The sequence below is a fragment of the Epinephelus fuscoguttatus genome, linkage group LG14 (genome assembly GCF_011397635.1).
Source record: "Epinephelus fuscoguttatus linkage group LG14, E.fuscoguttatus.final_Chr_v1".
Taxonomy (NCBI): Eukaryota; Metazoa; Chordata; class Actinopteri; order Perciformes; family Serranidae; genus Epinephelus; species Epinephelus fuscoguttatus.
In genome coordinates this window covers 7,271,567-7,289,296 of record NC_064765.1, presented here as the reverse complement: position 1 = coordinate 7,289,296, position 17,730 = coordinate 7,271,567, and the positions used below count along the sequence as shown (strand labels likewise).

General features: G+C 42.4%; 1 protein-coding gene across 1 annotated transcript in view; it reads left to right on the top strand.

Annotated features, from left to right (window-relative positions):
- Positions 1 to 17,730, top strand: part of kcnh5b (potassium voltage-gated channel, subfamily H (eag-related), member 5b) — a 254,006-nt gene that overhangs the window by 160,170 nt on the left and 76,106 nt on the right. The window contains exon 11 of the mRNA XM_049596619.1: positions 3,029 to 3,221. Coding sequence (XP_049452576.1) covers positions 3,029 to 3,221 — 193 coding nt within the window. The remainder of the gene's footprint in view (positions 1 to 3,028; positions 3,222 to 17,730) is intronic.

The window sequence follows — 17,730 nt, the reverse complement described above, 5'->3', positions numbered from 1 at the left end:
GAGTTTTTGTAGGCGGCTGAAATATGCTTTGCTGCTGCCCCCCTCCACAGAAGTACATTGTTTAGCTTCTAGGGCCCGACTGATAGGGATTTTTTTGGGGTCAATGCCGATTCCCATATTATGTAATAAAAAAAATCTGATAACCGATATATCGGCCGATTAAATTTTTACGTTTTTCAATTTAAAAAACCCCGAAATACCTGCTTTTGATGGCTTAAATATAGTTCAAACAGTACAAAGATGTAAATTGAAGGAAGAACATTTTACTATTTTCAAACACTTATATTATCAGAAATCGTGTGGAACAAGCAGCATATGAACAATCTGAACACAAAATAAATCAAAAATATTATGTGCAAAAAGGCAGTAAACCTCTGCGAAATAAAATAATCATGCAAAGTCTATATGAATTAAGACATTCACATGTATGTTCACAGTACCAGAGTTCTTCGTATTATTGCCAATTTAATAGAGGTAGGTTTAACACCATATTCCCTGCATTTTATTATTGATGAAAATATAAGTGTTAACATTGGCGTCAATCGGCCAGCTTTTGGCCAATTGCTGATTATTCTCTAATGGCTATAATCGGCCGATTACATCGGCTGGCCGATAAATCGGTCAGGTCCTATTAGCTTCTGTCGATAACCCTGCCGCTTCTCCAAACTGGAGGCATCCCAGCTGCCATCTATTGTTAGTCAGTTGTGCTGGCAGGATGATATTTCATAGTACGCACAGGAACCTCCTCCATGAGAAAATTAAATAGTATTCCAACCTGTTTGAATTTCATTCTGCAGCTCTCTGTTGCATCAAACTCCTGCAGAACGGCTTCTGCATCACTTCCAATATCATAATGGATGTTCATCAGTGCAAGTCCACTCAGTCATTCGTCAGTCATGACGTCTTCAAGTGATGTAAACAAGTGAAGGGTCGCTCAGCACTGGATACAGGCATCGTAAGGAGAATCTTCATCACAGTGTTTACCTTACCAATGATATTTGCTCCTGAGACAAAACATCAAAGTATTCTGAGCTCGCACAGCAGTCACTGATGAGGGGAGCCGCAGCAGTAGACTCCCCCCAGGGCTCATCGCTTTGCAAAGTGGGTGGAGCCTGGACTAGCCTTTGTCATTGTAACGTTAATGCTAGCAGCAGTAACGCTAGCAGACTGCGTCATAGTGAGCGGACACAGCCAAAAAATGCATCTTGTGCACCTTCATCAGTCACAAAGAACCAAAGATTGAAATTGAAATAATGTACGGGCAGTCTGAACAGGATTACGGATGCTGAATCGGATGCCGAAAATGATTACTCACTGTTGTAAGTAATACAATGACTATGAATAAGTACCTCATACAACCCACTTCCCAGCTATCCCCTTAATGAGCTCGAGGCAAGTTGATGACTCTGAGCTTTCATTTTGAAAAATTTCACCAAAGATAAATGGATTTTTCAAAAGTAGCAGTTTAAACAGATTTTTAACAATCCAAAAGCCATTGTATTATTTTGCACAAAGGCACTGTCCCCCCTCATTTTACCATAAATTAGGTCCTTTTGCAAAGAATACACATCAGAAAATGCTTAGTAATAAAAATTATGACAGAAAAATTGTAGCAGAAATGCAAATGTAGTGCTCATTAAGCACTCCGGGTTCTTTTAAAGTTAGTTTGATTAAAATCTGGTAAAAACTAAAATGAAAAACAAAAATAATGAACACACATGTAATATGCTAATAAGTAAAAATAAAAGTCCCTGATACTAATTCCTTTTCCAGTACTAAAAGATTTTGTTTGTTTTATCTGGTTGAAAATGTGAGACTTCATGAATGAAAACATGAAATGCAAAATGTTCCTGAAAAACAGCAGCATGTGAGCGCTCCATGTTTCCAAAGAAAACCGGACTCACAAACAGTCTTTTGCTTCTTTTTTCTTTTGATGTAAACCATCGCAAACCAGCCAGCCTCATAAACATAGTGTGTGCAGTTTAACCGTGTCACATCAGAAGATTTTGGGGTTTTGAAGTCCTCAAACTTCAAACACTTCGGTGTCTCCGTGCTGCAGTTTGGGACTGCTGTCAGAGAGCCAACTGCTGTCCCAGCCAAACAACGGTTTATGAAAATACACAGTCGTGACAGTGACGTTTGTAAGGCAATGTGGTTTTGAGGGATTATTTCCTGATTGAGATTTACATTTCTTCCCGGGAACTTCAGGTGATTGACAGGAAGCGCTGATATGAAAACACTCAACTCGTCTCAGTGAAATAAGGAACAAACCAAATGAAGGCTTCACTGTTACTGTGCTGTATTATCTCACTGTGCAGAAGCTGCTTCATTTTCATGTCAATTGATATCAGCATATGACCTCTGTGTTCATTTACAGGCCTGATAGTGTCCTCTACGGGCTGCAGTGTACCTTTTGCTAGCATTTCAAAAGCCAAAAGCGTTAAACAAGGATTGGGCAGTATTTATTTTTTCATATTGGTGTGATATTTCACACAGACAAAAGTGGACAAAACTGTTAAATTTGTGTAAATGCACACAGTAGTTTTAAACTAGACTAACAAATACAAATACATCAACACAATAGTCTTATCTTAAGGTCCACTTGCTAACTTTTTGGAGAGTGTTTAAGCTTTTCTTTTTCTAATACACTTCTGAAAATGCACATTCTGTGTTTGAAACTGTTGGTCAGCTGTAACATGAATGAGTAACTTCTCTTCTGAAAGACTATTTTTATCACTTTGAATTTCACAAACCACAAAATATGATGAGTGTTCATCAGTTCATAGCATCAAGAGTCATCAGGAGCTGGATAAAAGAACTACTAAATAGTAATTAGAAATTTGAGGTGTAAAACTTGCATCATGCATAATATTCAAAACACTGCTGCATTACTCAATCAAATGTCTCAAACCAGCGCTAAGCAAATCTGCCTGTAATCATGTGAAGGCAGCCGTAGACGGTGCTGCTACTGTAGCGAGAGTATAACTGTAAAGAACAGATGATGAACATCAACAACTCTCTCAATCAGGTTTTCAACGAACATCCTGCGTTCCGGTTAGCCAGTGACGGCTGCCTGCGCTCGCTGGCGGTGGAGTTTCAAACCACCCACTGTGCACCCGGAGACCTGATCTTCCACGCCGGAGAGAGCGTCGACACCCTGTGCTTCGTTGTGTCGGGGTCACTGGAGGTCATCCAGGACGACGAGGTCATCGCCATCTTAGGTATGTGCTCATGTCATTTAGTAGATGCCTCAAGTGTTAAAGTGACACTTAGTAGGAATTGCAGCATTTTCTGGTTTATGTCAGTGTATATCATAAATAACTTTGGGTTTTGCACTGTTGGTTGGACAAAACAAGACATTTAAACTAATCCTGGACTTTACGGAAGTTGTGATGGGCCGATTTTCACCTTTTCTGACCTTTAATATACAAAAGCAATTGTTAGCTGGTCCAAAGTCAGAATGTTGCAGTACTTCCTGCTATTTAAAGGGCGCAATATTCCGGTAGTAAGATGCACCTACATAGGCAGCGTGCGTACACTCTCCCTGTTATACACATTGGGTTACATGGATAGATTGCAGGTCAGAAATAATATATTATCAATGAAGAAAATATTAACGACATTCTCTAAATGTGAACATAGCAGAGATCAGAGCAGAGCTGCTGTCTGACTCCCAGTTAAAAGAGACACTGTGCACATTTATGCACGAGGAGCAGCGAAACTTTATTGATTATTTCAGAGGTTAAGAGTTAGGTTTTGTTTTCTATATAAAATTTATGGTTATGGTTTTTAATTTCAATACTTATAATTAACTAACAGAAGTGGTTGGACACACCCTAAATGCACTTGCACCACTCACTTTAGACCAGTGGCTCCCAACTGGTGGGTCACGGTCCGAAAGTGGGTGCCAGTCCATTATGAACGGACCGCAAATGACTCATGAAAGTGCCAAGTGCCACCGGGCATGAGGCGAATTTTTCGCGTGATAAGATTACATACAAAGTCAGTGTAAAGACGCGACTAGACGTGAATTTGTGCTGGCGGCATGAATGACGCGAATGGCTCGACATGAATGGAGCGAACACGCGAAATTCACATCATTCGCCTCTTTGCGCAATTTCAAAATATTGAACTCGAGGGAAATATTCGCTTGATGCCGTGTCGGAGCAGCCTATCAGCGTTGAGATTTTCCTGTCGTCACTGATGTGCTGCTGTCCTGCCTGCCCCTGCCCCGCTCTGTATTACTAAATATTCCAGTGGTCAAACTCGCGCAAGTAGAGCGAGGCGAATGTTTTACTCGCGCCCGGTGTGAACACACTGCAACAGACAGCTACTTGACAGAGGCAGTAACTAGCTGGGCGACATGGCCAAGTATGACGCTGAATATCTTAAATTGTGTGGATCTTGAACTGCTGACTAAGGAGAAATCTGGACCCCGTGGTTGGACCATTTGGGAACCACAACTTTAGACCACACGGTACAGATTATTTATTTATTTATCTGCTACGCACTTTACTGTGTAGGCTACTGCATATAAGCTGACTAGTGGTCTATATTCTTTCTTTCTTTGCACTGTAAACTGTGCACTTGGTGCATTTGATGTAATTCACTCAGGTTGTATGTCTAATTGTGACTGTTGAATGTATGTGTTGAATTTGTCTGCTGCAAACCAAATCACCCTTCAAGGGACAAATTAATAAAGTGAAGTGAAGTGAAGATCATTTAAACAGGGCCCAGAATCTGTGTTGTGCCCCGTCTAGGGGTGACCATGAAACAGCATGAAACAAGGCCCTGTCTTCCCACGTCCCAGTCAGCCGCAAAGACAGATCACTTAATAAGCAAACAGTCTAATTTATTCACAATCACTGATGAATATATTGGGTTCCTGGTCAGAATTCAGGGTGACCAAGGCCAACAAAAGAAAGCAAAACACCCCTAAACTCAAGAAGCAACCTATCTAACCTGAAGAAAATTTAAAAAAAACAAAAACAAAAACAACCACTGACCTTCATAACACTAACAAACCAAGGTTAACAAAATCGGCAGTCCATCCCTGCTACCTCCAGCCAAACAAAACCACCAGCATGGCAAATGCTTCATTCAGTCTGTGTGCGTGCTTGTGACCAGTTGGAAGGTGAGGCAGACGTGCCCTTCCAACTGGTCACAGAGCCGAAACCATCTTGGCTCTTAAGGTAGAGAGCCATCATTAATACGCGCCAATCACCTGCCGTAGCCACCGACCACTGATCTCCTCCTGGCACACACCTATTTGCATACACAGACACCTTGCAACAATGCAAAATACGACCATGGCTCTAACAGTCTGGCAATTTGAGAAATTTCTGTACAAATCTAAAATAAGCTGTAAATGCCAAATAACTAATTGATTCATACTGGGAATAACAGAATCATAAAAACATAGTTTATGTGTCTCGTGCAGCTCATGAAGACCTGAAGGTTGATGTCAGAAAAAGACAGGAAGAACATTAGATGAATGAAACATGACAGAATAAAGCAAAAGAGAAACAACTAAAAAGTTAAATACACTTAGATTTTACAAAAGCAGCATCCGTTTGTGCTATTTGAGAGAAGATCAACCGGGTGACGGTTGGATGTGTTAAAAATATTTTATCCCCAAAATGTCATGTTTTCATGCAGCAAGCAAAGCTGTCATGCTGTTTTTCTTTGGTTGTCGAAGATGCATTTTGACCTTGTCCGATTTGAATGGTTTTCATAATCGCAGCAGGTCAGAAAACACAAAAACAGAAAAACGCATAATCCTTCGACTGAAGTGAAAATCACTCGACAGCGACATGATTATACCTGCCATTTTTACACTTCTCTTTTGAAAATGTAAACAGCGATTACGCAGAAAGCGAAGGGATGAAAGCTGAGTCACTTCAATCGTTCACATTGGAAACCGGCCGTCAGCTGACGTTCTTCCTGACTTTCAAGTGTTAAACACAAACAGTCAGACTCTTATCTGCTGCGGCGCATATTGCTCTCTGCAGCCTCGTGCTGTAATATTCATGAGGAGGAGAAGAATGAGGCAACGGGAAAGGAAGAATAAGAAGCCAGCAGAGATAATGTCACTGAAACTGCTTTTTACTGAGACAAGCACAGATAGCATTGATGGCAAACATGGCTGCAGCAGCCAGTGCCGTGCACATTCTCATCACCATCAGCCGGCCCCAGATGAGCGTTTACTGACAGCGAATAACAAGAAGGAGAGATTATTACAACAGAGAGCGAGTGCAAAGCTGCGCAGATTGTTTGGTGTGGAGAAGTTTTGAGGTAGAAGCTGTTAAACTGTCACAGATGCCAACTTTACTCAGCAACAACAATATAAGTCAGTCTGACAGTCTCTGTTGTTGTGAAATTTAAAAGTTGGGCATTCATTGGTGTTACTTACCAGCTTATGGCGACAATAATCCAAACAACATTCAGGGCTGGTTTCCTAAAAATGGAGCCATTAGCAACAGAAGGAGGCATTCATCTACATCCTGGTTCAAACACTGGCTTTCTGAAATACATCCACCAGTCACAATACGATATGCAACTCACCAAAGAAATGGCAGAGCTCTCTTAGCACAACAACATCACTGACGATAGATAATACGGAGCAACCTTCAGTAGATGTTATCACCTCATTAAATGGAGGTTATCAGTTGCTGTCACTGCCATTATAAGGTTTCAGACAGGACACACTGCACCTAACAGAAGGCCAGAAGGTGTTTATCCAACGTTGTAAGACAGTCTGGTTGGGTTTTAGTCTCACTTTTGGCACCAAAACTGCGTGGTTAGGTTCAGGAAAAAATTGTGGTTTGGGTCGTAATAAGGAAGTTTGTTACGTAACAGTTTGAAGCCAAGTTTGAAAAGAGAGGCATCACCTCCAAGTCTGAGTGTAAAAGTTATAATAGAAGTGTTTCTGAATGGGTTTTGTAGTCCCTTAGCAAAGCTAAATTGATAAAAAAAAAAACAACAACAACAACAACAACAACAACAAAAGCAAAGATATAATGTATTTTTAGAGCATTTATTGTGCAGAATGCAGATCTTAAAACTCAAAATTAAAACCCAGTACTCTATGGTGCAAAATGTCCCCTGGGATCTATATCAAAAGGTAATTTCCTTCTTTTAGCAAAATCCTAAATGACTGAGTTGTGTTTTTTCCACCTGGACCTTTATGCTCTGCCATTTCTCCTCTAATCATCATGCTGTAACCTGTGACAGGCTGCTATGATACCACAACTGTCACACATTCACATATGGAGTTTTTTGTGGAGCCCCTAGCGTCACATAGGTTTACATTACCAAAGGTTTATGACAAACTCTCTTGCCGAAAACCAACTCCCATGTGCGCACGGCGAGAGAGGAGAGGGAGAGACGCTGTGCTGCTGCCAGAGGAGACGCTGAATCAGTTCCCTCTGAGCGGTAAGTCGCTAAAAGAATCTGAGAAGTCCGGGGCTGTTCATAAAACATTAACTCACTCACTCACAAGTTCTCCAGCAACACAAGTTGCACGCGCTACGCTAAATCACGGACGTGAACCAGCTCCTCTTGCGCCGCTGTCTCTGTGCTCGCAGCCATTTTCACACTGAGGCAAGTGCGATGACGTCATCGACGATAGGACGGTAGAGCGCAAATCTCTACCGTGGGCCAAATTTATATTTATTTATTTATATATTTATAGCATTTCTAATGGCCTTACTGCATGTCAATGAAAACAACCAATGAGTAGAGTTGGGTCGGTTCTCGGTAATACCAGTTCGGTTCGGTTCAGTACTCCGTCTTGGACCAGGTTTTTGTTTTTTTTTGAGACCAACCTGACTGCATACATCATTTTACAGCCATACTCAGGCGCAACGTACACAGAGTGGACTCCACGAAGGTCTGCCCGGACTAAAAGCGGACATCCGCAAGCCCTGTGCACGCAAAGCTCAGATTTTATGACCGCGCGCACCAGGGTCATACAAAAGACTGCTCGGCATGTATTTTTCATATTGCGGGATTTTTCACGGACATTTTTACAGGAAACTACAACGCGGAAGTGCGCTTGACTGACTATGGAAGCCCGAATGACTGCTGACATTCCTCGTGGAGTCTGCTCCGCTTATAGCAAAGATACTGGATTACTACCGCCTTTGTGGTAGTCTGTGAGCACCTGTGTCTGCCTCTTCACCAAGCGCACAGCGAGCAGGGGAGAGGGGGGTGGGAGTGGGACGGGGACTGAGCTAGGGGATGCGAGTGCGCATGCGCCGAGGCCTCTACTGTAGCCTGGAGTTTTAACAGTGACGGGGAGTCGGTAATGGCGGACAATTTAGTTTCCAAGAAATCAAAGAATGCGCCAATATGGCAACACCTTGGCTTTGAGCCAGATGAAGGAGGCAACCCTTGTTTGCACTGACTGAGTAAGCTAAACCTGCAAATTTATTTGTAAGGAATAAAAGTAACAACGTGTTACTGTCACTCTGTTGTCCTATGGTCGTTTTTATTTTAAATGAGTCAATTGCGCCCACAAGTGGCGAAAATCCGGTATTACCAATTTGATGCGGTTTTTCACAAAAATCGGACTGTTTTTTTTTTCTCGTACCGACCCAACCCTACCAATGAGAGCCAAAGATTCTCTAATGCAACTGTTGCGCTGCCTTTTTTTAAAAAATTGAATGCCAATAGTAAAAAAAAAACAAAAAACAAAAAACTTGCTGTAGCCCTTGTTTGAGGGTGAGAGGCTGTCAGCAGATAAACAGAGATCTGTGTGGGTACATGAGACCCTAAAAAGAGGGTGGATCATGGGGAGTACCACCAGTTGGTCCAGGAGCTTCTCCTCCATGATGGCTGTTTCCAGGCATATTTTAGGATGACTCAGGGGCAGTTTGACAACCTGCTGTCTATCATCAGGCCGTATAGCTCTGGGTATCCAGCAACAGCTACCACCAGTTTCTCCTCCATTGTTTACCAACTGTGAACTTGTTCTCGTGACCACCACAGAAGGCCAGCCTCTCAAAACATCCAATTGGACAGTGGGAAAAAAGACAATGAAAAAGAGATGATTTTCCGCTCTGAGTTAAAGCTTTTCAATTCGAGGAGTTCAGAGCACTCCGGCAAAAGCACCAGGCATCTAGAGTGAAGAGGCGTGTTGCAACCATGATCTGTGTGATCAGGGCCTTAATCCGTTTTTGGCCAGAAAAGCATTAAAACAACCTCACAGTCAAATAGTCCTGCTCCCTGATATATCAGTGCCTTAAAACATTTTACTGAACATGTTCTCAAGCAGATACAGAGCAACGTAATCATCACATTGCACTAATGTTCCCCCAAATATTCACTCTCATTTTACTTTTCATTTGGTCTCCGCAAACTTCTGATAAAAACATCTGATGTTTATGCAGAGCAGGTCGTGTACAGTTACATCATCAGAGATTGTTTGTGCTAGAACAAAGCTGATTGCTGAGAATGAACCAAACTGTGAAACCAAATCTAGGTTTTAAAAGAGGCTAAAAAGCTCTGAGCTAGTGATAATTATGACTCTTACTTTCACATTATATTGTGGCCTTTAGGGTAAAAAAATGTTTGTCAATACATGTTGGATTTGTTGGCTCTTGATCGTCCTCTCCTTATTCATTACAGCACTGCTGCCTGCTGCAGCTGACTGAATTATCATCCTAAGTTCATCGAGGTTACTGATATAAAATATATTGCAAATATTACAGTTTTTTTATTGTAAATGGGCCACACTATCTGAAATAAATCAATGTTACATTGTAATGGAAGATTGTGATTCAGGACGGTGCCCATAGGAACTGCTGCAGGATTGTGATCTGTGTTGCTGGCATGGGAGATCGCAATCCATTATGTTGGAGCTATAGATCCACTGCAGCAGATAGTGAGAATGAGTTGCAGCTGCAGTTTTTAATCTGTGGAAATAGACAAAATGAAAAAGAAGAATTTGGAAAAAGGCGATAAAAATAATAGAATATAGAGGGGAAGAGAATTATGGAGATATATCATAGCAGAAAAGAAATACTGTTTGGAGAGGACAGACGTTTAAAAGCATGAGACACAGTATGTGGGAGGTATAATAGAAGAGGGAGACAGACAGGAGGGAATGAAGGAAGAGGAAAGTAAAAGCATGGAGGAGTGAAGCTCTGATTGTCTGGGCCTGTCTGCAGCCGCTCCTTTGTGTTGCCTTCCCACTTATTTAACTTCATTAGGAGGGCGAGTCGGACGCGGCGGCAGTCAGAGGTTCATCAAGAGCATATTAGATGTTTGATAGATTGCTTCATCACGCTGAGGACATCAGTCAATGCATTGTCAGTAAGCTGTCGTCAGGAGCTGCTGCTGCCGTGCAGAGATGGACAGGGTCAAAAGGAGAATACTTTCTCAACATGCCTGCTGTTGTTTTCCATTTAATTCTGAATTTACTGGGCTTCAGGCCTTTTCAGAGCTCAGCAGCATCAGTGTCACAAAGAGAGAAGCTTCAGATTTCCTGTTTCCTGTTACAGTAACTTCAGCCAACATATCAGCAGCCACTTCTGGACACTTCACCAAATATCTGAGACACACACTGTAATTTCATACTTCACAAATGTACTATTTTACATCAGTCGCCTTGTTGCAAAAGAAAAAAAGTTTAAAAATATTGCAGAAAGATTTTGGAAACTGCATCACAGATGAGTGGTAATTATGCCACAGCCTCTTTTTAAACTGATCCATCACACTCTGCAGAAGAAAGCAGAGCAATCATTAACTTTTCTGGCTGGTTTTATTTTAATGTCATTTACTTTGTGAAATCTGGTGGCTTCACTTAAGGCTTTCCAAATTATTTTGTGCCATCAACCATCTTAGATATGTTTATATCAGAGCGCAGGCCTTATTTAATGTAAAAATAGTTTAAATTCTCAAAGTGGGTGAGGCCTTTAAACTGTACCTCAATGAAAAATTGAATCAGGCATTTATATACTAGAGACAGGCTTTTATTTCCCCTGTTTTTACAAGTACAATATGTTGGAGGATATATATTTAGTGGAAACACTCAGTATGTTTTCAGCTGCTCCTGTTTGCCCTGTCAGTTTGCCGCTGTTTGCTGTTAATGCACAGTCAACACGGTTTCATATTAAAAGACCTCAGCGCTCCTTCAGGCAGCAGAATCCTCTGAAAAGTGTAGTTAAACATCTGCAGGAAGTGACAAAATGAAATCACAGCAGAGTAGAGCTCATCCCAGTGAATGACACCAGTGAATGTGTAATGAAATAATAGAAAAAGAGAAACTTATGAATACGACTGTGTTGTTGCACTGATGGGATTAATGCTGTGGAAATGAAGACTGGAAATAGACTTCGAATTATCAGTCTTTTGCTCCACCACCTTTTTCCAGACACTTCGGTTTCCAGATTAAGAAAACTAATTAAACTACTAAACTAACTCTAGTGCCACCGTGAGGTTGAAGGAAATCTCTGCAACTGTTGGATGAATTGCCGTGTAATTTTGGTCACACAGTCAAGATAAATTGTTATCACTTTGGTGATCCCATATAATCAGGTCAAAATTTCTGTTTTCTTTATGACACAGAGGGCTTTCAGACCTAAAGTTGTCTTGCTTTGGTCCGAATCAGGAGCCCTTTTTAGACAGGAGTTGTGCAAATTTGCAGAAAAGCACAATCAGTCTTTTTCAGCATTGGCAGTATAAAAATAAAATCGGGGAGTGCGGCAAAATGCCGCCTACCTGCGCCTTTTTCGGGGCAATGGGGGGCGTGAGCAAATAACAAAACGTGTAGCTCAGCGTGTGACGTAAACAGTGACGTGGGAGGGAAGCCGCGGCTGGTCAGTCCTTCGGCGATTCTCTCATAAGTCGACCCGTTCCTCCCTGTCATCAGACGGTTAATGGCCTCTTCCTTTGTGAGGACAAGGAGGGTGCGCAATTCCTTGTCTCCCCACTTGCTCATCTATACAGTGTCTGTCAGGTTTGTGTTTCCCTCTTGCTACTAGCTGCTCGCTAATTCCTGCTATCAGCTGTTTCCTGTTTATCCACCGCCAGTGGCTCGCACATGCAGATCCTCCGACAAGTCTTCAACAGCCCTCCCGTTGCGAAAGGCCGCCTCGGTCTGTTTAAACTAAAAGGGTTCCGCCAATATAACTACCCTACGAGGCGGAAAATTGGGCACCTCGGATCAACTCGCCAATCCAGCTCTATGTGTCTAAATGCTCGCAGCTTGCCGGCAAAACGGCCCAACATTCGCGGAAAATCTGGCAGTGTAAAAGGGGCTAGGGACTAATTTTGTTACGAAGTTGTTTAGTTGCCTAGAGTTTGTTTGTGTTCTCACGGCAGCATTTGCAAGCAGCCAGCAGCAGCGACCGTCTGACACCGACACACCGTGAGGACGGAAACAGAGGGCTTGGCGGGGACGGTCTGTTGCCGTCTGTGGTCATTTTGACTTGACCAGTGGACTTCACTACACGCCAGTTGGCTGTAGAAACAGGTGACATGCTTTATGTTCTAAAACCAGGCGCCGGCAATTTGACCAGCTGAGTGTCTGGTGACACCATCAGCCAGCTTGGGTCGAGCTCAGACCGGCCAGTTTACACCACTGCAAATTTTCTCTGCAACGTTGTAAAACAGTTTTGTGCTGTCACAAATCTTTGGTCTGACCTGGGCTTAAAGCTGAATCCCAGGTGACACCATCAGTTGGCTTGAGTCGAGCTCAGACGGGCCAAATCACACCGCTGCAACTTTCCCCTGTAGCATTCTAAAATGGTTTCATCCTGAATCTTTGGTCGTAGCTGAGCTTTTCCAAGACTTTTGGATCACAACTTTTTGTTATCAAACAGGCTGACTATTATGAAATTCAACCATTATTGAACCACTGGATTTTGTTTGAGATTTTATTGAAAGAAATCAGGTTTTGTTTTGTGAGAAATATCTTGCAGTGTGACTGATCACAGCTGGATGTGTAACTGCAGCTGAGGAGAAGCCGAACAGTCCCTCCACGCGTGTCAATGAGATGAGTGCTTATTTTCTATGAGCTCTTGAAAATCTCTCAAGGACCCTCAGAGGTCCACAGACTCCATTTTGGAAAAATGACTCCCTGACGCTAATTGAATAGCTTGCAAGTTGTTGTCAAACTTTGTGTTGCATAGCAACCAGAGGAATGTTCCTTAACAACAATGCTTACAGCTGCAGTTGTGTTTGAGCAGGAGAACAAAGCTGCTGGCTGATCACAGCTTCAACAGGGAGGAGAAGGAGGGAGGGAGGAGCTTAGTGGTAGATGGATGGAGCAGGATGAGGTGGTGGTGGAGGGATGAGAGCTGGAATGAGGAAGCAAAAAGGATTGAAGGAGAGAGTGGCTGTAAGGGGAAGCTTGATAAGGGGTTTGTCTGTGTGTGTTCACAGCATGAAAAGGAGGCTTCTTCCTAAAAAACGTTTCCCTCCTAGAAAGTTTTTCTTTTCCTTGAGACAGCTGTCTCGTTTTTAGCCAGATTCTTTTTTTCTGTTGTGCTGAGAAGTAAAGGGAAGTTTTGCCAGAACCAGAGCTCATGTTGGGAAACAAAAAGCTGAGAAAGAAAAGAGACAAGAGGTACAATAAGAGAAAAATGGTCTCAAATGTTCTCATGTCAAAGTAGTTTACTGTAAAAGCTGCCACCATTGCTTTAAATGTAGTTTGGGGATGGATACACAGGGACATCAGCAGGAGGGTGGAAAGATGATGAAGTTTCCTGAACGTGTTTTCCAGATTAAAACCATAGACTAACAATGATATTTTATAGAGATTTATTATGAGAAGACTTTGATTAATATTTATCTTTTCCTTAGAATAAGCAGGGATTTGGAAGATTTTGTCGATTTTCCTTTCAAGACGCATTATTAAATAATGTACTGTGTACTTTCTTTTTATCGGCTGCTGCCAGCAGCTCTGTAGCTCGATCTGTCGGTTGTTAGATCCGACCAAAAAATTTCCAGGTCCAGGTCAAGTGTGTGTGTGTTTGTGTTCATGTTAGCTGGATAAAAGGACACGTGGCAAAGAGAGTGGCCTGTTCTCATTCCCAGGGCCCAGTCGTTCAAAAGATTATATCAATCCAGATTTGGAAATCCCATGTTTTGCTGTCCAGGATCGGTCAATCAATCAATCAATTTTATTTATAAAGCCCAATATCACAAATCACAATTTGCCTCACAGGGCTTTACAGCATACGACATCCCTCTGTCCTTATGACCCTCACAGCGGATAAGGAAAAACTCCCCAAAAAAACCCTTTAACGGGGGAAAAACGGTAGAAACCTCAGGAAGAGCAACTGAGGAGGGATCCCTCTTCCAGGACAGACAGACGTGCAATAGATGTCGTACAGAACAGATCAACGTAATAAATTAACAGTAATCCATATGACAACAGCAGGAGGCATCTGGCAGGACCACGGCAGCAGCACAACCACACACGTCACGCTGTCCAGGCACCGCTGTGATATGAGTTAACCTGAGAGACAGTGGAGCACAAAGGCTCCAGAAAAGAAGCCGAGTTAGTGACATGCAGTACGGCCGAGTTAGCAAGATGCAGTAATAGGACACGAGAGAGAGAGAGAGAGAGAGAGAGAGAGAGAGAGAGAGAGAGAAGGAGAGAAGGTGCCCGGTGTATTATAGGGGGTCCTCCGGCAGACTAGGCCTAAGTCAGCCTAACTAAGGGCTGGTACAGGGCAAGCCTGAGCCAGCCCTAACTATAAGCTTTATCAAAGAGGAAAGTCTTAAGTTTAGTCTTAAATGTGGAGACGGTGTCTGCCTCCCGGACCGCAACAGGAAGATGATTCCACAGGAGAGGAGCCTGATAGCTGAAGGCTCTGGCTCCTGATCTACTTTTGGAGACTTTAGGGACCACGAGTAACCCTGCGTTCTCAGAGCGCAGTGTTCTGGTGAGATAATAAGGCACTATGAGCTCTCTAAGATATGACGGAGCTTGACCATTTAGAGCTTTATAAGTTAACAGTAGGATTTCAAATTCATTCCTGGATTTTACAGGGAGCCAGTGCAGAGAAGCTAAAACAGGAGAAATATGATCTCGTTTCTTAGTTCCTGTTAGTACACGTGCTGCTGCATTCTGAATTAGCTGGAGAGTTTTTAAGGACTTACTAGAGCTACCTGATAATAGAGAGTTACAGTAATCCAGCCTAGAGGTAACAAAAGCGTGGACCAATTTTTCTGCATCTTTTCGGGTCAGGATAGGCCTAATTTTCACAATATTATGCAGATGAAAAAATGCAGTCCATGAGGTTTGTTTTAAATGAGAATTAAAAGACAAATCTTGATCAAATGTTACTCCGAGGTTTGTTACGGTAGTGCTAGAGGCCAGAGCAATGCCATCTAGAGAAACTATGTCATCAGATGAAGAGTCTCTGAGTTGTTTGGGGCCAAGAACAATAACTTCAGTTTTGTCTGAATTTAACATCAGGAAATTGGTGCTCATCCAGGTTTCTATGTCTTTAAGGCAGTTATGGAGTTTAGTTAATTGATTACTTTCTTTTGGCTTCATCGATAAATACGACTGTGTCAGCTGATCCATCTTACTTTCGCGCCAGTTTTTCAAAGCAGCATTGGATTAGATCACCCTGATCCAGATACAAACTTTTCAAGATGACCAATCTGGATAACCAATGCTCTAAACGGGACTACACAACACAATGTAGGCAGCAGCCAACAAACACACTGCAATATTCCAACATACATCCATGTGTTCTGTATGTTGGCATAGACACAGTTAAGATATGGCATAAATGGCAGAGTCAAAAGTTTATGACAGTAGCAAACGTGGTGACGGTGGAGGAGGTTGTATATAACGTTCCTTTTAGCAAAGGCAGCCCTGTAGACAGCGGTGATCTTTGAGGCCATCAAATACAGATTTGTTCCAACACGATTGCAGCTACAGTAGTTTTGAAAGCAGCAATTTGGCACTTACTTTGATAAATTTGCTTTTTTATCAGAGCACAAATGAGACAACAATTAGCACAACACAGCAACTCCCTCTCTCTTTCACTTGCTTTCTTATTTACCATCTCCTCCTGCTGCGGTTGTTGATTGTTGTAGTGACGAGGAAGTGTCTAGCTGCTGCACTACCAGGAAGCTGCACTGCCGCACAGTTACTGGAAGTTTTGGAGGTGCACTGTCCACCAGTATTGGCCACAGTCGCCTCAGCTCAGCACCACCCTGGACAGCACTGTGATTCTTTTTATTTCTCTAACAGGACTTTTCAATGTTTTGACCAAAAGCTGTGCATTTCTCAGTGTCCGCACCTGTTAGAAGCCGATGCTGGTGGATGGTGCAAACTTTACACAAGTCCCGAAACTGCATTTCAGATGGTGGACCCTGGTTACATGTCTGTCCTTCCTGACAGTCGGTGCGTTGTGTTATAGCGCGGTCCAGGCAACCCGTAACTCGTGTTTTTACAACCTTCCACCCGTGAAAGTGCACTGGAACGGCAGTCAAACCCATCACTTACCACCCGTGAACTCGTACCAGATCGATGTACTCCCAGTTACGCTTTCTGACATCTGAATCAATTACCTTACTCCTCTAAACAACAATGGCAGCCCCGTTGATGCAGTGTTGATGCAAGTGATACACGGTGAGAAATAGACAAAAATAACCCTAATGTTAACGCATTATTGACAGCCGCTCTAACAGCTAGTTTCCAGTGCAAGAATAAGTCAATACAAAATACATTTCCCAACACACAGATAACGTAGAATAAAAAGTATAATAGCATCTGTGAACTTATGTGCCATTTCTCCTCCTCCGTTTCGCTCAAATGAGCAAGGAACCGGCACCTTTGGCGATAGCAGTGATCATAAACAAACATAAACCCCGCACGGTCCGCCATGTTGGTTTGACAGTTTGGCGTGACTTGCCTGGAATGCTATGAATTCGTGAGTCGTGACTTGAAGTGTTGATTTACGGGCTCAGAAACTGGAACGCAGCATTATTTCTGCCAGTGGGATTTTGTGTAAGTTGCTATGTGGACTGCTGCCGCTCACTTTACCTATGCTACGCATATCATTATGAAAATAAACAATACACTACACTAAGGTGGAGGGCGCAACTATAGAGAGGTATATAACTAAGGCTGTGATGCTACAGTTATGGTAAAATACAAGATAAGTTGACTCACTAGCTCTCAGTGATGTTTATGATGTTGATAACAGTGCACCTGTGCGAGCATGCAGGATGTATGACCTGCAGATTCTGCTGTAGTCATACGTCATCTTCCTGTTTTAGCAGCAATCTTCTATTTTTAACTTTGAGCAAAACGTTAATTTATTTGTCAAAAACATTTGGTTGACAGTGTCGCTAATCAACATACTCGGTGAAATATGAAGTATTATTAAAATGCTAAAATACACTGGAAGGGTGCTTTAAGACTGAAGAAGGTTAATCTGTGTCTGACACTGTAAAGCTGAGCCTGCTGAGCTGAAATGTCCTAAACTGGCCACTGTACAGAGGACAGACTGTTTGGTAAACATGGTCTTTCATCTTCTGCCTCTCTCGCAACAAATTTGAGGTTTTTCCAAATTTAGTTTCTCTCAATTATTTATCCCTGCAACAGTTTTGTTTTCTCACACATAATCAGCACTGCCATTAAGACACTAGTGTGGCTGTAAAGTTTTAGCCCCCAGTTCTATTTTGTGTTTTCATCTTAGTCACCAGGTGCTATTTTCTGTCACCTGTCAATCAATCAGTGTAGGTGCGACTAAG